At 39.6% G+C, this 21,098-nt stretch overlaps 2 protein-coding genes and 1 non-coding gene across 5 annotated transcripts; 2 read left to right on the forward strand and 1 right to left on the reverse strand.

Annotated features, from left to right (window-relative positions):
* Positions 1-11,211: 11,211 nt before the first annotated feature.
* LOC131246798 (cysteine proteinase inhibitor B-like) lies at positions 11,212-11,805 on the forward strand. The gene has a single exon (XM_058247210.1). It carries the CDS (start codon positions 11,281-11,283, stop codon positions 11,659-11,661), a length of 381 nt encoding a protein of 126 aa, XP_058103193.1. The 5' UTR covers positions 11,212-11,280; the 3' UTR covers positions 11,662-11,805.
* A 2,044-nt stretch (positions 11,806-13,849) lies between these two features.
* LOC131246797 (small ribosomal subunit protein eS8) lies at positions 13,850-19,637 on the reverse strand. 3 transcript variants are annotated; one of them, XM_058247208.1, is made up of 6 exons: positions 19,500-19,637; positions 19,307-19,379; positions 17,320-17,653; positions 15,351-15,526; positions 14,935-15,019; positions 13,850-14,050 (listed from the first exon to the last, which is right to left on the reverse strand). In XM_058247208.1, the coding sequence occupies exons 1-5, from the start codon at positions 19,501-19,503 to the stop codon at positions 14,935-14,937; spliced, it is 672 nt and encodes a 223-aa protein (XP_058103191.1). In that variant the 5' UTR covers positions 19,504-19,637; the 3' UTR covers positions 13,850-14,050. The 3 variants fall into 3 exon arrangements, with proteins under 3 accessions (XP_058103191.1, XP_058103192.1, XP_058103190.1); XM_058247209.1 differs by lacking the exon at positions 13,850-14,050 and adding an exon at positions 14,089-14,407; XM_058247207.1 differs by lacking the exon at positions 13,850-14,050 and adding an exon at positions 14,667-14,860.
* On the forward strand, positions 16,411-16,597 carry LOC131247770 (U2 spliceosomal RNA). Its single transcript, XR_009172040.1, has one exon. It is a non-coding gene; the product is annotated as a U2 spliceosomal RNA (small nuclear RNA).
* Positions 19,638-21,098: the final 1,461 nt, after the last annotated feature.

Genomic DNA, 21,098 nt, shown 5'->3' on the forward strand with positions numbered 1-21,098 from the left:
AAACTTTAACTTACGAGTAGAAACAAAAATATGCCTTGTCAGTATCATCTGCTTACTGATTGTCAGCTGTCATGGGCTAGGTTCTGGGAAGTTGAGTTTGCTAGGTTATGGGTCTTGGGTCAGAAGATGTTGCCATAAATGAATGGGTCAAGCTCGACTTAAGCTTGTCCCAATCCTACCCACCCATATATACACATATAAGTGTATATACATACATATATGCATAGATATACATATACTCATGTGTACACACATACATGGGTTTTGCTAACGCCCCCAACGTTCTACAAGATTTTAAATGGCACATGGTGCAACCTATCATCAATGTAAACCATTCAGTCATGAAATTAAGCGGGGCAAGCATGAAATTGTGCGGGACAAACATGAACTTTAGTGAGGCAAACTAGAAATTGAGCAGGGCAAACATAAAATTGAGCAGGACAAATATAAAATAGATGACCGAGTACTCATGTTCCATAATAGATGAGAATGATATAGGAATTAAGGAAATAAAGAGTAAGCAATGCGTTCATTTTTTAAATAAACAACTAAAGAGAATAAGCTTATATGGATTAGGGCTTCAAAGATACGAATGATTTCATGTGGTGCTAACTAAATTCAGCGACGCCATCTATCATGGAATTGAGTGAGGCAAGCATGAAAATTCAGCGAGACAAACCAGAAATAGAATGAGGCAATCATGAAAATTGAGCGAGGCAAACGAGAAATGGAGCGAGGGAAGCATGAAAATTCAGCGAGGCAAGTAATAATTTGAGGGAGGGAAACATGAAATTGAGCGGGGCAAACATGAAATTCAGCAAGGCAAAAAAGAAATTGAGCGGGACAAACATGAAATTGAGCGGGGCAAACATGAAATTCAACGGGGCAAATTAGAATTTGAGATAGGGCAAACTGAAAATTCAGCGAGGCAAACATGAAATTCAGCGGGAAAAATATGAAAAATCAGCGAGGCAAACATGAAATTGAGCGGGACAAACTGAAAATTGAGCGGGGCAAACATAAAATTGAGCGGGGCAAACTAGAAATTGAGCGGGGCAAACTGAAAATTCAGCGGGGGCAAACATGAAATTCAGCGGGGCAAACATGAAATTCAGCGAGGGAAACATGAAATTGAGTAGGGAAACTAGAAATTAAGTGGGGCAAACATGAAATTCAGTGGGGCAAACTAGAATTTGAGCAGGGCAAACTGAAAATTCAGTGGGGCAAGCATGAAATTGGGCGAGGCAAATATGAAATTCAGAGGGAGAAACATGAAATTCAATGGGGCAAACTAGAAATTCAGTGGGGCAAACATGAAATTGAGCGGGGCAAGCATGAAATTGAGCAGGGCACTCACGAAATTCAGCAGGGGAAACTGGAAATTCAGGTCCCCTGAAATTGTAATTGGTTCTTCGATCTTAATGAGAAGCTCTAAAGACAGTTTTATAATAATTAAAAAAACTGAAAATTCAGCGAGGGTAACATGAATTTCAATGAACTTGAAATGCAATTGAACTAGCATAACACATAATTGAAAAGCAATTGAACTAGCATAACATGAATTTCAATGAACTCTTTCTCCGGTGGTAGACTCTCCGGAGTTTCAATACCTGGTTGAGGGTTCGAGTACCCATAGGTGGTGAAATTCCACTACGGCGTGAGTGTGTATGCATGTGTAAAATAAAAAAATAAAAATTTTTAAGGTCATTACTCGGGGATTTTAACCAATCATGAACTGGGAATGTCAGCGACTACTCGAGCATGTTGTCGAGAAGTAGGTCAAATAGACCAAGAACTCTTGAAATTTGAAATCATTTTGATCAGTATGCTTTTATCGTGTTGAGTTAACTGAATTGGGCCCAAGATTCAACTTAAATATATGTGGACTATCCACGACATTCATCCGTTTTTCTATCTATATTAAGGGTTTGAGCCCAGAACCCAATTTCGCTTGCTACGCCCCACAATGATGTTTTATTTATAATTCATCATGTTCATCAGATGATGTATACATAGATGAACCAAAGGCCCAGATGCAAGCTTCATCCAACAGGCAATATATGAAAATATACCTGTGGTGCGTGCTTTCTTCAGTGGACTGGCCATTTCATGTTTGCCCTGCTGAATTTCGTGCTTACCCCGCTTAATTTCGTGCTTGCCCCGCTGAATTTCGTGTTTGCCCCGTTGAATTTCATGCTTGCCCCGCTCAATTTTTAGTTTGCCCTACTAAATTTCATGTTTGCCCGGCTCAATTTCATGCTTACCCCAATTCATATAAAATAGAGATAGAAATTGAGCGAGGAAATATCAAAAATTGTGCGAGACAAACTATCAACATAAGTGAGACAAACTAGAATTTGAGCGAGGCAAACTGGATATTGAGTGGGGTAAGCTAGATATTTAGCGGGGCAAACTACCAGAAATTCAATGTGTAATCTTAGCATTCAATGTGTATTAATGAATAATCTCATTTTTCAATTATTCAACCATTGCATTTTACAAATTCCTAGGTTCCCTCGCTCAATTTTTAGTTTGCCTCGCTCAATTCCATGTTTGCCCCGCTGAATTTCTAGGTTTCCCTCACTAAATTCCTAGGTTGCGTCGCTCAATTACTAGGGTTCCCTCGCTCAATCCCTAGCTTCCCTCGCTAAATTTTGAGCTTGCCTCGCTGATAATATGAGAGCTACAATTCTAAGAGATCAGAATCTCCGAATAATACATGAAGGGAAATCTCCCCAAATGAACATCTCAGTTTGAGCTAGGCAAGCATGAAATTGAGTGGGGCAAACTAGAATTTGAGCGGGGCAAACATGACATTTAGCAGGGCAAACTGGAAAATCAACGAGGGAAACTAGAAAATCAACGGGGCAAACTGCAAATTGAGCGAGGCAAACATGAAATTAAGCGAGGCAAACTGGAATTGAAGTGGGCCAAACTGAAATTTGAGCGGGGCAAACTGCATATTGAGCGGGACAAACTACAAATTCAGCGGGGCAAGCATGAAATTGAGCAGGGCAAACTAGAAATTCAACGGGAGAAACTACAAAATCAGCAGGGCAAACTGAAATTTAAGCAGGGCAAATGTGAATTTGGGTGGGGCAAACTAGAAATTCAGCGGGGCAAATTGGCAACTTTACATGTAAGCTTGCCATAATACACAACTTGATTAAATAATAGAAGATCGAGTACTCACATTCTATAATAGATGAGAATGATAAAGAACTTAAGGACATAAAGAGTAAGCAATACGTTAATTTTTTAAATAAACAAATAGAGAGAGTAAGGATCAGGGCTTCGAAGATATGAATGACTTCATGTGGTGCTCGCTAAATTCAATGACGCTATCTATCATGAAAATTGAGCGAGGCAATCATGAAAATTGAGCGAGGCAAACTAGAAATGAAGCGAGGGAAGCATGAAAATTCAGCGAGGCAAGCTAGAAATTAAGGGAGGGAACCTATAAATTCAGCGGGGCAAACGTGAATTTGAGCAGAGCAAACATAAAATGCAGCGGTGTAAACATGAAATTGAGCAGGGGAAATTGAGCGGGAAAAACTTTAATTTCAGCGGGGCAAACATGAAATTCAGCGGGAAAATTTATGAAAATCAGCGGGGCAAACATGAAAATCAGCGGGGCAAACTTGGAATTCGGCGGGGCAAACTTGAATTTCAGCAGGCTAAACATGAAATTTAGTGGGGGAAACATTAAATTCAATGGGGGAAACATGCAATTCAGCAGGGGAAACATGAAATTCAATGGGGGAAACATGAAACTCTGCGGGGCAACATGAAATCGAGCTAGGCAAACTGAAAAATGGGCGGGGCAAACTAGAAAATCAGCGGAGTAAACTGGAAATTGAAGGGGGAAACTAGAGAATTAGAGAGGCAAACATGAAATTGAACGGGGCAAACTAGAAAATCAGCAAGGCAAACTCAACAGATAATTTCATGACTTGAGCCCAAAAATCTAAAACATATCCAATGTTCAAATGGACAACACCACATGATAATTTTGAATTGAACTTCTACTGTTGATCATTTCTTAGGAGCCACAGAAGTTTTGGATCAAGCTTTTAATTGTATTTTATATTAATCCATGTCCGTATGATCTTATGAACAGGTTTAATAACAAACAAACATCACTGTTGAGCCTAATGTGGTTTCAACAGTGGAAATCATTATCCCCACTGTTTCCCGTGGTATGATCCACTTGATCTTTTAATATGCTTCAATTTGGGGCTCAACCCTTTAAATTAGATGGAAAAATGGATGGATGGCGTGGATATACTACATACATTCAATATGGACCCAACTGAGTTTAAAATATACCTGTAGTGCGTCCTTTCTTCACTAGACTGACCATTTTTAGAAGATGACAAATGCTGATGTATGGAGAGGATGCAATCCAATGTTGATAAGGAAAGGGCCACATCAAAATGGGCTTTTTGTCGTTCTTACTGTAAGTAGAGTGAGGAAAGGGGTGAAAGAAACGGCAATTAAAGCAACGCAGTGACAGGAAGGGTATTTTCATCCTCAATTTTAGTGTCCGTACTAGGAGGTCTAAGTTCGTATGTTAAGTTTGTATTCCTTTATAAAAACCACTGGATAAAAGATGGGGTCCACAGTCGTAAATTTCTCCTTCCGCAAACTAGAAATAGTGAGTGCAATCGCGGGGGTGTACATGTCGAACTTTTCCCATTTATACGCGTTTCTTGGCACACTGTTATACATCTAATCCGCTTATCATGCGAAACCACTATGTAGATGATAAGTTTTAAATTTTTGAAGCCTCAAAAGTATTCTGAACGTGGACCATCCATCAATTAATTTAACTATCCATTTTGCCCAGGAGATGTTTACGATTTCCGTTCCAATATACGAGCGTCTCTGATGTTGAAAGCATCGACGACTGTCATGTGTGAGCAGTGACTGTCTGTAAATTCCATTCATAAACTTTCTCTTGCCGAGAAGAGATTTGCTAGAATACATCCCAACCAATTGCTATAGGATACGCCCATACCTTAGCCGTGGAATCCGGGAAGTTTTTTATACTCTAGAATAGTGAGATCGATGATACGCCGGGGCTTAGAAATTTCATACCTGGAATAAAAGCGATCTCAATTAAACCGACAAACTAGGGATGCTAGTTATCGACCCGTAATTTGATTATGTGACTATTGGATTGGTGAACATTTATTGGACAGTTGGAAAAAAAAAAAAAAAAACACAATGGTATTTTGTATTAAACAAGTGTCCTCAAATACGATGTATGATTGTTAGACCAAAGGACGCAGATTTCCTGCCAAGCCTTTGGCAGTGAACCTAGGTGGGGCCCACCCTGATGTTTGTGAGAAATCTATCCATCCATCCCTTTTGTGGGCTCATTTTATAACATGAGACTAAGAATGAACTGGCCAATACTGAAGTGGGCCGAAAATATGAGGATTAAATGTCTACATTTGGAATATTCGTGGGGGTAATCGGGTAACCGAACCTTTCAAGCAGGCTCATTTCTATGTTTTCAATAGGAATTAGGCTATGAAGAGTATAAATCGAGCCGTAGGCTTCAACGGTGGGAATTTTCCTCCCCAAATTTGCCTTTAATGCAGCTGACTTGAATCTTCAATGCTCTTTGATTTTGGTACGGTGTGAATATCTCATAATTTCTTGTAATGGATAAACATTATGGTGGGCTTCCTCTTTGATTTTGGTAGGGAGTGGATTTCTCATGAGCATTATGGTCGGCCCCACCTAAGTTTCCAGACGGGCTGTAAGTTGTAGGTGCATGTTTTCCGCTGCCTGGATTTAGAACCTAGGTGGAGCCATTGTGTGGTTTGTGAGAAATCTACTCCGTTTATCCATTTTGTGAGCTCATTTTATGACATGAGGCTAATATGAGCCGAATCCAATACTGAAGTGGGATGAATACGTGAGAATTAAATGTCCATGGTTGAAATATTCGTGGGGCCACAACTTTTTAATCAGGTTAATATCTTTGTTTTCAGTTCATCCTAGTAGGAGTAACATTATTAACGATATAAACGGCGTGTAAACATCATCGCCGACTCAAAGATACTTCAATAGTAGGAATTTCCCTACTCACCTTTTCCTTTAGTGCAGCCTACTTGAATCATTGATTCTCTTTACTTTTGGCCTGGTGTCCTAGAATGAGCTCAAAAAAATGAATGGGCAGGGTAGATTTCTCACAAACATAATGGTGGGCTTCACTTAAGCTTCCAGCGCCTTTCACATGAAGAGGACCCACCGCGATGTTTATGAAAAATCTACTCATCCATTCGTTTTGTAAGCTCATTTTATGACAGGATGATAAAAATGAGTCAAATCCAATACTTAAGTGGGCCGAAAACATGAGGATTGAATGTCCACAATTGAAATATTTGGCCACCTAATTTTTTAATCAACTTAATATCTATGTTTTCAGTTCATCCACTAAAGGGTGTTTGACACATGGTATTAAATGGGATTAGGTGATATGTGATTAAAAAATATATAATCATTGCATGTGACAGGGATTGTCCTATTTTACTATGGGACAATATGGGACAAACATTACTCTATGGTGTGTTTGTGTCATTGTGGCATTCAGTGGTTAGTTTGTTGACCATTGAATGAATATACTAATTAGTATTTGAAACTGTTGAAAATAACATGCATGTGCTATATTCGTACCGTCCATCCGTTTTGCAACCTCATTTTATGGCATGGGCCTAAAAATAAGGCAGATCCAAAGCTCACGTGTACCACAACATAGAAAGTAGTAGAGACAATGACTCCCGACATTGAAATCTTCCTAGGGTCCACCATGATGTTTATTAGCCATCCAACCTGTTCATAAGGTCAAACAAATTTGAATGATGGGAAAACACAAATATCACCATGAATCAAAATTTTAGTAGCCCTCAAAAAGTTTTCAATGGTAGACGTTCAATCCCCATTGCTTTTGATGGTGAAGTCTACTTGAGCTTTAGATCTCCTTATTTTTAGGCTCATACCTTAAAATGATATTGAAAAATAAGTGGACAGTTTTGATATAGCCCATACATTATAGCAGGACCTACAAAACTTATAAACATCAATAAATCTTTCCAAAAATTTCCAAATACTAAATGTAGGAAACAAGGCTAAAGTCCTCATAATTCAAGAGGGACCAAGCGCAATTCCACTAACTTAATTCTAACATTTTCCATTATCTCAAAATGCTGGATGAAATTTGCATGGGATCGAATGCAATTACATCCCACCTAATCTCATCTAATACCACGAGTCAAGCTGCCTAAGAATTACTTCATTAACGGTACAAATAACATGTAAACTTCAATGTTGACCCTTCAATGGAATGAATTTACATGCCTTTTCCTTTTGTGCAGCCCACTTGAATATTGTATCCTCTTCAATTTTGGTCTCAAGTCCTAAAATGAGCTAAAAAAATGTATGGACGGATTTTTAGTAAAAATCACGATGCCCCGCATAGGTTTCCAGTGCTGAAATTTTTCCACGTCTTGCCTCCCGTTTCCCAACATGGCACGTAGACTTGGTTAGCATATTTTAACACGCAACACCTATTGTAACACTCTGTCTTTTTTAAAACGGTGGGTTCCGTTGTTCCTTATGATGTGGCCCACTTGAGCATTGGATTGCCCTCATTTTTGGGCCCTTGCCCTATCTTGACCCGACAAGACTGATGAACGATGTGGATTTGTCACATCATTCCTGTGAGGCCCATTCTCTAAAAAAACAAAACAAAACAAAGCAACAAGAACACGTCACCCCACAACCAAAACCTCTTCTCCACAACTCTCTATCTTTCCTTCTTTTCCGCCGTACAGTTGCGCACATGAACCCATCCACCATGCATGCCATCATCATGGTGAGACTCATTCCTTAATCTAAACCGTTCAATGAACCCGGACCCTCGATTAACCTTAGCCCTTGAATTCTTTTGCCTAAAAACATTTTATGTGGCTCACCTGGAAGCTTGATTTAAACTAATTTTTTTAGCATTAGGACCTGTAGAACCTGATTAATGGCCTGATTTCTCTCAACCATTATGGTGGACCCTACGTCACTACCCACTCCTCACGATTACAACAACCGAAAGTAGAAATCTTCCTTGTGCACGAAGTCATAGTCACACGTTCCCTCATCTTTCACACTCCTTCATATACAAATCTTCTCTCTTATAATTGTAGAGATTCTCCTCAATGATTCCAACCTTCTCACTCATCGATTCACGGCCATTGAAAAGCCTACCATTGAGATCTCTAAAATAACTACCATTGAGATCTCTAAAATAAATAAATAAAATCTCTTCTTCTTTTTACTTCTCAATTTCATACAATTAGTTGCTGCACTTTCCAAGTTCAGAATCAACCAACAAAATCAATATAAGCTTCAATCTGTGGAGCTCACAAGCTTTGTACGGTCTGTAAGAACCATCCACAACTGTCAGTATTGCAAAATGCATCAATCCAGATTTTGACATGATCGTCTTCTTCGTCTACACCATCGCCGTCTAATATATGTAAATCAGTATTATGGTAAGTAAATCTTTCCATGAGGCCTATTAAAAATAGATCTGACCATTAATTAATATCTAGCGTCTTAGTATGTATATTTACATCCTGTAATAGGTAAATTATTTTCCAGATATTTAATCTGAAAGCAATGTATAGTTGTAATATAAGCTAACTCACTGAGTCAATTAGCTTGTAATTATTCATTTATTTTCGGAAGTGTTTGTACAGATAAAAATCGTTATTATGAGAATTGTATTGGAACCATAGGAAAATCTTATCTGATCGGACCAATTCTAGCATACAAATCCAATTTTGTTCGTGATCGTTACATCGAATCAATTTTGTAGCAGACTTTGTTATCCAGAGAATAATCCTACAAAAATTTATATCTATATCAGGGTGTTTTATCATCACATCAGGTAGGTGATCTTCTCTGTTGAAAATTTTAAATTAACATATCGATTAATTTGATTAGTTCTTATGTAAGTATTAAATTTATTTAATCATTGTCATTAGTTACATATTAACTTATTTGATTTCTTGGTTGCATATTGTAGAGATAATTTATTTGAGTTATTAATTGACTTCATTTTATTTATCGTGGCGTGTTTAAATTACAATTATTTCCTTTATTATTACATGATGAATAATGTATTTCAATATACAGGTGTTCTGTCCCAAAAGGAACACCATGTTATTTTTATAGGGTGATCTGCCCAGGGTCATTCCCAAAGGATCGGCACAGTACGGGTGTTTTGCCCAGGGTCATACTCAAAAGGATTGGCACGGGTGCTCTGCCTTGGACAATTTCCTAAAAGGATCAACACACACGAGTGCTCTATCTTGGGTATTTACCCTAAAAGTTTATTCACCAGGTGCTCTGTCGAGGGTCATTCCCTAAAAGTATCAGCATCGATGCTCTACCGAGGGTCATTCCCTAAAAGGATGAACACACACGAGTGTTTTGCCCTGAATTGAACCAAAAAGGATTTTAGATAACTGCATTGTCTTATTCTGTTATTATTATGAAAATAAATTATTATTGTTGTCATGTAAAATGATGACTCAATACTCGTAATTAATCATATTTGTATTATTGAGTTTTATTTGTGTTAACGTAGAATTTTTAATTTTGGGAAGGATGTAACCTAACGAGCTGTTGCGCTCACACCCGTATAAATTATTTTTCAAAGTTTGTATATGAAGAACCAGTTGGACAAGATTTAAGACTTTTTTCTTTATTTATTTAAAAGTTAATTAAAGATCAATGTATGTTGTTATTAATTATTTTTGAATATCAATATAACTAAATATTCAAGGATTGATTTGTGGATGTTTTTAATGATAATTATTTTGACCCTTTTTAGCTACTCTGATTGCCTTAAAAATGCATGAAAATAATGTGGGTTGCGATCTATATTTTGTTTAAGTACAACTCACGGTCCTGAAATTCGGGTTCGGGCCTAGCTAACTTTGGTCCCGGATTTCGGGGCATGACACCTATCGTCGGTGTATTACTGGAAAAGATATGTGCCTGCTATAATGTATGCGTTCCATCCACGCCCGTCCATCCATTTTTCAGGTCATTTTAGGACATGAGCCCCAAAATGAGTTGGAGCCAAATCTCAGGTGGACCACATCACAGGAAACAGTGGTGATTGAATGTCCACCATTGAAAACTTTCTAAAGCTCAAAGTGATGCTTATTTGCCATCCAAACTTTTTTCTTTTTTTTTTACACACTTTATATATATATATATATATATATATATATATATATATATATATATATATATATATATATATAATCACGTAAATTTCTGTACTTTTTGTTCATTATTTTCCTTCTGTATTGACACTTTATTTTCTCGAACCCTTGACCCGGTGTTGAAACTCCTGCGAGTCTACCACCCGGGAAGAGTAGGACCATCCAAACTGTTCATGAGATGAGGTATACAATCACAGAAAGTTTTTAACGGTGGGCATTCAATCACAAGCGTTTGCTATAACTTGGTCCGTTTGAGATTCGGATCTGTTTCTTTTTGGATACATGCCCTAAAATGGTATGAAAAAAAATGAATGGACGGCGTGGATAACACAGATATGGTGGGCCTTCAGAGCTTTCTCAATACTACACGGTGACGGTTACTGTGTGCTAAACTGCGCAGTCGGAGAATCCGCAGCATGCCGCTCGTGCTGACTGCTGTGTCGCTCGCTCCCTCTCTTCACGATTTACGGATACGAAAACCGCAAAATCTCAACCGTTGTTTTCCCACCCAACTAAACAAAGAAACCCGATACCACCTTTCAGAGCGAACGTTTGTTTCCAATTATAGAAGGTGGGACCCTCCTTACGGAAATCCAGACCATTGATCTATTGAATTACCATGTGGATGCTCCATGGCCAAAAAATTTCACGGAAACAACGATATTTGACAGAGAAATTCCGACTTCTTTAACTTGAATGTAGAACATTATTGCTAATCTAGATTAACCTATCAACAAAAAACGGAAACTGTGCATCCGCGCTGGGAGGAAAGTAAGCAACGGTCAGGATTACAGAAAGGTGGGCCACACATGTCAAATTAATAACACGTATATACCTTCCAAAGATGCAAAGTCACGTATATGATCCGATACGATCACTCCCCTATAAAAAGGACCCACCTTTCCCATTCTTTCCTATCCTCATCTCTCGCCCTCTCTGTGGAAATACGTTTCCAAGCCGAAAGAAATCAAAATCCATGGCAGCATCTCCTCTCCTCCTCTGTCTCCTTCTCCTCATCTTCTTCACTTCCAACGCCTTCTCCTCTCCAACCCAACTGGGCGGCAGAAAAGATGGGAAGCTCGGCGGGAGGGAGGAAATCACAGACGTGAAATCGAACCAGGAAGTCCAGACCCTTGGGAAATTCTGCGTCCAGGAATTCAACAAGACGAGCCGACGGGGTCCGATCGCCTTCTCCCAAGTTGTCAAAGCCGAGAAGCAGGTCGTGTCCGGAATCAAATACTATCTCACGATCGAAGCTGCGGAGGGCGGCGTCAAGAGAACGTTCGATGCCGTTGTCGTTGTCAAGGAGTGGCTGCATTCCAAGGAATTGCTTTCATTCGTTCCTAAGAGCCGTTGAATTAGGTGGGGTTCTCTATCAATATGTTGGGTGTGTTTTAGTTTATGATCGATTTTATGAATTATGTATGATTAGAGTAGTGAAGGGATTGGACTGTTAGGATGTATTATGGCGTTTGTATGAAATGAAGTGGTGTTTGCTGTATATGGTGATTGAAATCTGCACCCCGTCATGGATCTGAATCCCTGTTTCAATTCCCAAAACTGGGAGAATGGGGTTATGGAAATAGAATAGAGGGAGTTATTTGATACTATGCCTGAGTATGAAGCTTGATATGCAGCCACTCAGAATTGTGAAAGTGATGTGCATTTAACTCAACTTAGGCTTGTGGGACCCACCCTCCATTTGTGTAAACTCTTGATGCTTCTCTTCAAGAGATGAAATTACCAAAATGGCCTCCTTTAATTTTCTTTTTCTTTTTCTACTTAAAAATTAGTGAAGCGTCGGACTTGTGGGGTCCCACATGTTACGTGTATAACATGCAACCCGTTAAACGTATGCACCACACCATAATCATAACATGAACAATACATCAGGATGATCAGATCATCAGATATGCTACACTTGAATTTGGGATATTTTGAGTGTTTTATAACTCTGTAAAGCAATTCCCCTTGAATATCAATAAGGAGCAATTATTTAGTAACATGCAATTGCTTGAGGAAATTTTGCGGTAAAAATCCTTTTATTTTTTATTTTTATTTTAACCGTCCACCGCTTGGATGGCCGGATAATCAATTAAGCATAAGTTTTAGATTGTGATACAATCTAAAGTGGAACACATTATTTGGACAGTTTAATTTTTATGGATCTAGTTGTATGCGACCATTCAATGCAATGCCCAGGCAGTTTCTAAGTGCCTGCGGATCATCCATCACCCTCTATCGGAGTATCAAAGTTTTCCTAGCAGGGTTTGGATTGTTCCCATCATGGATGGGCCATGCCCTGAAAAGTGTTCCTGGTGGAACAGTCAAGACTATTCCTTCAGTTTCCGAAAATGAACGGCTCACAAAAACAACAGCAATCACAAATCTGCACCCAGTCATGGATCCTCCTGATTTTATGGCATGGAACATCATCGTACGTCCATCACATCTAAGATTTGGTTCCCTTGGTTATGGGTCAAGTTTGGATGCATGAAATGTATGTTGGTCACAAAGCGGAATACAAGTAATTCGTATATCCATGCTGTCCATCTGTTTAGCAAGGGGACTTAAATAAAGGAGATCCAAATTTCAGGTGGACCACACCACAGAAAACAGTGGTCATTGAGCGCCCACCATTAAAATTTTCCAGCCAGATCCAAAAATTTTGTAACCCGCAAAAAGTTTTTAATGGTCAATAACCACTGTTTACTGTGGTGTGGTCTACAAATCAGAGGTAGAGATATTGCTTAGCCAATCTCGTTTTTGGAGATACTCGTTCCCACGAGTTTGATCTGTCTAATTCGAGTTCATCCTATAAAAGAGTCACAGGCACCAACAGTACCTATTTAACCTTCGTATCGGCAGCATCAACTCTCAAGAGAGCGGATTGCCCACTAGTACACTCTATGGGGGCCACTATGTTGTATGTGTTTTACCCACACCGTCCATCCGTTTTATGAGCTCATTTTAGGTCATGAGCCCAAAATTAAAGTATATCCAAAGCTTAGGTGGACCACGCCTACAGTGATATTTATTTGCCTTGATCCAAAATATATGTGGCCCGCAACAATTTTTCAACGGCAGGCATTAAATCATCGAGCTTTGGCGATTGACAGCGTGGAGGAGACATACGACGCAACCCCACGGGCTAACCTGGCACATGCATGTGGCACGCCATGTTCATTAGCCCAAACACCTGTGGAGAAATGCCAGTTACAGGTGGATAAAGAAGGGGAGAGCCAAAACAGAACAAGCATATGCATCGGGGTTGGGAACCTTGGTTCGGATTGGAGGTTTGGTTCATTGAAATGATAAAAACTACCCTCAGCCAAAAGAAGACCACATAACCATTTGATGGTGAATGGTCCACATTCAAACAGCTGCTATGATGAATGCAATGGCGCAAATCCATAGGCTGATGGACTTACCACATCTCAGTCACAAATGAAATCAAGATGGGACTTAAAATGAAAAAAAATAAATAAAAATAAATAAAAAAATAAATAACGTTAATCCCTGCTAGATAGGACTCATGAGAGTAATTTCAAAACGCAATTGGCTCCACGTAAATGTGGCTTGTTTTGTGCCCAGATGCGCGACCAGAAGGGCACTTGATTTGGTACTTGGATTGGTGTTTCATATAAATGGCGAGCTTTCGTAGATGCTTCCCCACACGAAAGGTCCGACATCCGTATACTTCACATTTTTAGAGGACGGGTGATTTCTGAACCTCGTGCTACAATCTAATAGGGTCAAAGACTCAAAAGCTTTAAAATTGGTTAAGGAAAAAAGATAAATGGTCCGCATATAAAGGAAAAATGATATGGATCAGTTGGGGGTCCAAAACTCAATATACATTTTCTGTTTTCTACTCAAGCTGAATGTCTTAATCTCATCAAAATAGGCGGGTTTCACTTTTCAGTAAAACACCATTTGCATTTTGGGGGCCCCACGGTTCACTTACAATGAGCATTTATTTCATGGGCCCACCAATGATAGGTGGTGCAAATTATATCCTCCAATGGTAAGATCCAAGCCATTCTTCTTCAATGAGTAGTCTACTAACAAAACGTTGGAGATTTTCTTGAGCAACCCCCATCCTAAACATAGGCCAAGATATGCCAAAATCAAGGTAGGAAGTCCAAACCTTAGATATTTTGGGCAGCTCCTATCCTATGGGGCCCGCATGTAAACGAATCCTACACCTACGCTTAGTAGACCCAACAAAGTGAAGCTATGTTCAGTGACCAAACCACTCGATATGCAATGAAAGGGTGTCCTACATATACTATTAACATAATTTCAAAAGCCATCCAAGTGTAGAAACTGCAATTCCTACCAATTAAAACTCAATCAAGAGGTGCAGACATGCTATGATGCTAATGCTATTATAAAATATACTAGCAAAAACCAACCTAAGGTTTTGAAACTCAAACAACAGTCGAAGGGGTGTGAAAAAAAGGGACAGAAACAGCGGACAAATACACAAACCAAGCTAAGGGAAGAAAAAATGTTAACTGTCAGTCAGGAGGGATCAATCGACCCCTATCATCCTGTAGATAAAAGCCAAGCATTTAGAGGCATCAAAATCTAAAGGGTATAACAAAATCGGCGGAGCAGATTTCACCTAAGCAGCCCCAGAACCACCCTTGCCTTTCTTCCTTTGGATCTTCTTCATATAAAACTCCAGCTCCTTTCCCTCCAAGATGTATCTGTTAACAAGGGATTTAAAGCTAATCAATCTCAACAGCTGATGCATATGAGAGGAGGTATTAACCATGATTTGAAAGGGGGAAAATGACTGGATTATAGATGACAAAGTCTGCAACAAGGTTATGAACATTGCCAAGTCTCGGCAATTCAAACTGGTGGGGTAGACTGAGTCTTGATTGAATCAACCAAATCATGGTGCCTACAGAGTTTTTTGTTGATTCAAGACAGAATCTGATCTGATTGAGTTGACTCAGTCCAGTCACCTTTTTTCAAGCTTTCAAACAATGGAATGAACAAGTGAACACATTTTTCCAACTGTTTTCTACTCACCCATCAGCTCTACCACACTGGCCTGGTCGTGAAGATATGGCAGCCAACAACCTACCACCACCAAACTGCTCCTCAATATGGGTGTCGAGTTTATGACCCTGCTGACGCTTCTCCAACTTCCTAGTAACATGGTTGCTCTTCTTCACTTCCTCTGTGGCACCATCACCCTCCTGCCCCTGTATGGACAAACAGACAAGCAATAATAAGAGTCCACTCTGGCAAGCATAATCACCAGATAGGTCACCATGATCTGATGATAAGAAAATGTACAAAACAGTCCAGAATCAATGCAGCCTGTGAATGTAATTTTCAGTCAGCCAGGATTTAATGAAAACCGTCCAACCATATGTTTGTTTGGATAAAAATAGACTTGCTGATGCTTTATGCCATAAGAGTTTCACCTTCTCTATTAGCTGCACTGTACCACAACAACAGAATCACCAAATCATGTGGATGATGAACAGAATCATGGAATCCAGTAAAAACAAATGACCCTCTTTATTGCTATCACCAATAGCTCAACCAAGCCAAGAAGAGATTATCTTCCAGCCAGCAAGATTATAAAAGAGAGACCTAACAGAACCAAATCAAGAGAAATAGAAGATACAAAATAGGCGAAAAGCAGCCCACACCACCAAGACCATCCTATTTCAGTATGTTTTGCAATGAATTTACATTGATATAACAATGTAGGAAGCACATGATCTTTTTTTATATATATAAAGTTGTAAAATCAACTCCAAACAAGAGCCCGAAGGCATGAATATCAACCATGTATGCAACTCAATGCTGTGGATAAAATATCAACCAACACATTCTTAACAAGAACAGTTTGCAAAAGTCAGGTATACCAGAGCAGAAAACAATCTAATTTGCTTAGGCAAAAGGTAATGTGATGCTAGAAACTGAAACAGCTAGAACAGAGAAGCAAGGACAGTAAAAACAGCAATGGAGTCGTTGCCTTGCATTAGTGCAAGCATATCCATGGCTGTGGTATATCTTGATGGAGCACATTTTCTTCCAAAGATTCACAACTTCCAAGAAGCTCAACATACATAACATATCTTCTCAGCCTTTTGGCTAAAATCAAGTGTATTATCTATTCTAATCAGTTTAATATCTGATACGTGGGCCATCAATCCACATTATATTGAATTAATTTATTGTGGGGGAGGGCACACCACAGCTGCTTACTACTGGGGCTCTTTTGCCATACATTGCACTACTGCAAGGGCGTCGCACATTCTTTTCAAAAAAAAAAAAAAACATAACCATTTCCCTAGAATTCCGACTCTAAAAGATGGCAGCCTAAAAGGCATTACTATTGGTCCAACAGCTGCAGCAAGTCAATTGAATCATAGAAACAATAGCAAGGCCATATCATGCCTATTTCTAATTCTAATTGGACCTCGGAAAACTACTGCACATATTGCTGCTATTAATCCTTTTTTTTAATTATTTTTTCGAATATTGCTGCTACTAATCCATCACAGTTTGTTTTAGCAAATAACCAAGAGAGATGAAATAAGAGCACAGAGGTAGATTTCATGTGCGCATTATCTCCACCATCCAAAGACAGATGGAAGGAATATATATTCTGTAAGAATTTCAATTTTAAATTTCCAGTTCACTTTGAAATGTGTGTCAAAACTTAAGATTCCCACCAACCAGTGTCAAATTGTGGGAGATAAGTGTCCACCAAGTCTTGGTAGACACAGCGCACACCATATAAATGATTCCAAACATTGATAAGCTTCAATGAATCAAACCAATACAATGGACACATGATTATTCAATTTTAAATTTCCAGTTCACTTTGAAATGTGCATCAAAACGTAAGATTCACGCCTACCAGTGTCAAATTGTGGGAGATAAGTGTCCACCAAGTCTTGGTGGGCAGCGCACACCATATAAATGATTCCAAACATTGATAAGCTTCAATGAATCAAACCAATACAATGGACAGTACCTCTGTTGCCTCCTTCTTTGCAGCAGGAGCCTTCTTTTTCCTGCCAATGTCAACGCCATAGTGCTGAAGGTACCACTGCTTGAACGGAGCAGCATCCACCTGGACGATGGCACTCTTCACCAAGGTCTGTGTCCTGACAAGCTCATTATTCGAGGCATTGTAGACCACATCAAGGATACGAGTCTTACGAGTAACAGCCTCACTTCCCCATGAATAATTCCCAGTGTCCAATCGAAGAGCCCTCCATTTCACATTCCCTCCCCTAACACGGACTCTCCTTACCGTTTTGTTGCTTGATAACTTCGTGTTGGCCGGCTGCCGACCAAGCTCGTACCTTTACCAAACCAAACAAAGAAAAAAAAAGATAAATCATTTTCATCCACTGGATAGAAACCACATGCACATCTCCACTGTACATCTGGCCAAATGTACTGCCATCCAAGACATCAAATTGTCAGCCTGCTGAAGGATAGGTAAAACAAAAAAACAAAAAAAAAAAAAAAAACAAGAAAAGAAAAGAAAAAAAGACAAGCATCCAAATGATCAATTGATTGCTGCATTTATTTTATTTTATTGCACCATGGATCATTCATGGTGCAGCAAACCAACTGGTAGACCAGATCTGCATAGAGATGAGCATGTGCACCATGGAGATGACAAAACAAGCAGCTTTCTATCCACTGTGCTGGGCAGAAAATTGTAGTGTACTTCTACACTAACATCTACCATTGAGTTTTAGCATAAAAGCTAAAAGAAAGCCCATCTGCACAAAAAGCCACTTGTTTTACAAAGCAATCATTCAACAATAGAACCCATCATCTGCACAATCTAATTTGACACTTATCGCAAACCATTCATTGAACTATAGAACTCTTGAAGGAACAATCTCAAATTCTGCCTTCCGCCAACAGCTTTACTGAATTTAATACATGCACTTAAAAAAACTGTGCATCCTACCAAAAATAAAAAAATCAACCATGACACCAATTAAGAAATAGACACATCAAATACTTGAATGGAGCGGCTCATGAAAAGGTACAGTTCAATAGTTGCTCCATCATTGTTCAACCAAGCTTCATGCAACATTACTTTTCTCCGTGTCTTCTGGGGTACTTTTCAAGTACCCATAGACAGTGGCTAGCCAGTAAGCTAAGAATGTAGATGCAACCAAACTGATGCAAGGTGACTAGTGGCATGTATCAAAAACTAACATCATATTTGGATTTGTGCAGAGTATGCTCCAGCATAATACTTCAATAGTTGCCACAATCATTCAAACCCTTCGACTCAGAAAGATTTGTATCCCACAGAGTCTTTGAAGAATCAACAGAACTAAGTTACATAGTTTCACCATTTCATAAGAGCTGCCGATGATATAGGGGGAGAAGAACCTGTACACACAAATGCACTCTACAACTAAAATAAGCAATTTGCCAAGAACAAAACCCAATGGTTGAAGAAAGAGGTTTGCAAGCATTGCTGGAGATGGTTGATCTCCAATCTCTGGCTTCTCTTCCATACATGAGGCAATCATCTTAGTGTGATCAGAACCGTGAATGAGGTGGACCATAAGGTAAACAGGGCATAGCTGTGAAATTCCAACCTTGGAGTGCAGGCTTCTTAGCATTTTTAAACTATCCATTTTCAATGCCATTGATGTAACCGATAAGACCGTTCAATAGTTCAGGTTTTTCAAGCTAAGACCATATGATGGCCCGCCAGATCAACGGTCCGGATCACCAAACAATGGCCCATCAGGACCCTAATTCCTCTACTGCAAACGACTAAAACCAGAGAAATAAATGAAAACGAAACAAAACAAACATCGAATGAAATGAAAAGAGGAACCATATATGCATGTACTAGAATCTAGGGTTTGGGGGGACTCCTTGAGGAATATGATTTTTTAAACAGGGGCAAAATCGGAAAAAAAATGAAGAAGATATGAAGGAGAAGGAGAAGGAGAAGGGGATTAAAGCTACTGTACTTTCTCTTCTTCCTCCAAGCTTTCTTCTTCCCGCCGGTGGCGCGCCGCTTGTGCATCGAATCACGAGAGATACCTGAAATTGCAGTAACAGTAAGATGGAGAAATGAAGATGAAGGCCATTGAAAACGAAAATATCTACAGGCAGAGCAAAACAATGACGTATTATTAGGGTTATTGGGTTAGGGTTTTTTACCCATCTTTGCAGCACGGCAAGGAAGACGATCTCTCTCTCTCTCCCTCTCTCTCTCTCCAACGCCTCCTGCGTTAATATATAAAACCCTAACCCTAAAATGAGGGGCTCGGATTGCGTAGTATAGTATGCACTGACGTCGGTACTGTGTGCTACTGGATAATCTGTGGACCCCACCATGATGTATGTGTTTTATCCACGCCGTCCATATATTTTTTCCGCTCATTTTAGAATATGAAACCAAAAATTAGATAGATATAATTAACAAGTAGACCACACCACAGGAATCAGTGGTGATTGAACGCTCACCATTAAAAACTCCTTGGCAGCTACAAAAGTTTTGGATCCGGAATGATCCGGAACTGTTTCCTGTGGTGTGGTCCACCTGATATTTGAATGCTCATCTCCTAAAATGATCTGGAAAATGGATGGATAAAACACATACACCATCGTAGAGTCTACAGAGCATTTCCGCACGCGGTACCAAGTGAGCGGCAATGGTCAGGCCCAACCTGCTTTGGGCTGGGCTTTTGGATTTGTAGCCCAATAAAGGCCTCACATAGTTAATAAAGACGGTTTCTATTTTTTTTACCAAACGTCCATTTTCCTCTTTCGCGGGTTTTGCCTGATTTCGGCCAGCGCTCAAGGTGGGGACCACCCATTGTTACGGACCTCACGTTTGAGCCATGCTGGGCTGAACCAGTGGTGCCACTGGAGTACACGTGGGCTTCCAGGTATGATTTTAAACCATTTAGAATAAGCCTGGAAATGAACCAGCCCATGTCCATGGGTTCTGGTCTTGCACTTGGTTCTGCTGGGTGGGCTAGGGCCTAACCTATAAGGAAAAGAGAGGATAGAAAGATAGTTCCCATATGGATGCACGATCCTAGCCGTTTCTTAAGTTGGTCCAATAGCTACCACAGATAGCCTACCGTTGGGACCGATTGGATGAAGTCTGTATACTGTAAAACAGGCCCACATCTGTGATTGCCTCGATGAATATCATGCGTCCTAGAGATGGGAGCGGATTAGGTGTTGCCTGGGTAACACTTCAGTAGGTGTTACCCTTACCATGTGGGGCAATCATGATGAATGTGTTGTATATCTACGCTGTCCATCCGTTTTTCCAGCTCATTTTAGAAGTTACCTCCGAAATTTATAATGATTCAAATGTCAGGTGGACCACACCAGTGGAAACAGTGATGAATGACCATTAAAAAAAAAATTTGGGCCACGAAAGTTTTATATCAAGCTGATATTTTTATATTCCTCCATCCAGATCTGGTTGATTTTATCAACTGATTGGATGGCAAATAAACAATACAGTGGGTCCTAAGAAGTTTTTAATGGTGGGCGTTCAATCACCACTGTTTTCCTGTGGTGTGGTCTGCCTTAGATCTGCTTAATTTTTAGAAACAAGCATTGACAGAGTGGATATAGTATAGATCATCAAGGTGGGCCCCACATTAAGTGTAAGCCGCACTCACTTCTGCCGACGTACATACATGCCAGCCCTGTACACGTGCATAACACCCAAATGTATACGTGGCATTGAAAAGTCGGAAGCGAATGATGGATGGCCTTGGTAAATGACCGGATGAG

Source organism: Magnolia sinica, chromosome 5 (genome assembly GCF_029962835.1).
Source record: "Magnolia sinica isolate HGM2019 chromosome 5, MsV1, whole genome shotgun sequence".
In the NCBI taxonomy this organism is placed as follows: domain Eukaryota; kingdom Viridiplantae; phylum Streptophyta; class Magnoliopsida; order Magnoliales; family Magnoliaceae; genus Magnolia; species Magnolia sinica.

What these genes read in the sequence shown, in the direction of transcription:
- LOC131246797 (XM_058247208.1), bottom strand. An exon ending in GCTTGGAGGAAGAAGAGAAA is followed by an intron (nt 17,654 to 19,306) that starts GTACAGTAGCTT and finishes GGTTTGGTAAAG; the next exon opens with GTACGAGCTTGGTCGGCAGC. An exon ending in CAAAGAAGGAGGCAACAGAG is followed by an intron (nt 15,527 to 17,319) that starts GTACTGTCCATT and finishes TTGTCCATACAG; the next exon opens with GGGCAGGAGGGTGATGGTGC.
- LOC131246798 (XM_058247210.1), top strand. Translation starts at nt 11,281, where the DNA reads ATGGCAGCATCTCCTCTCCTCCTCTGTCTCCTTCTCCTCATCTTCTTC.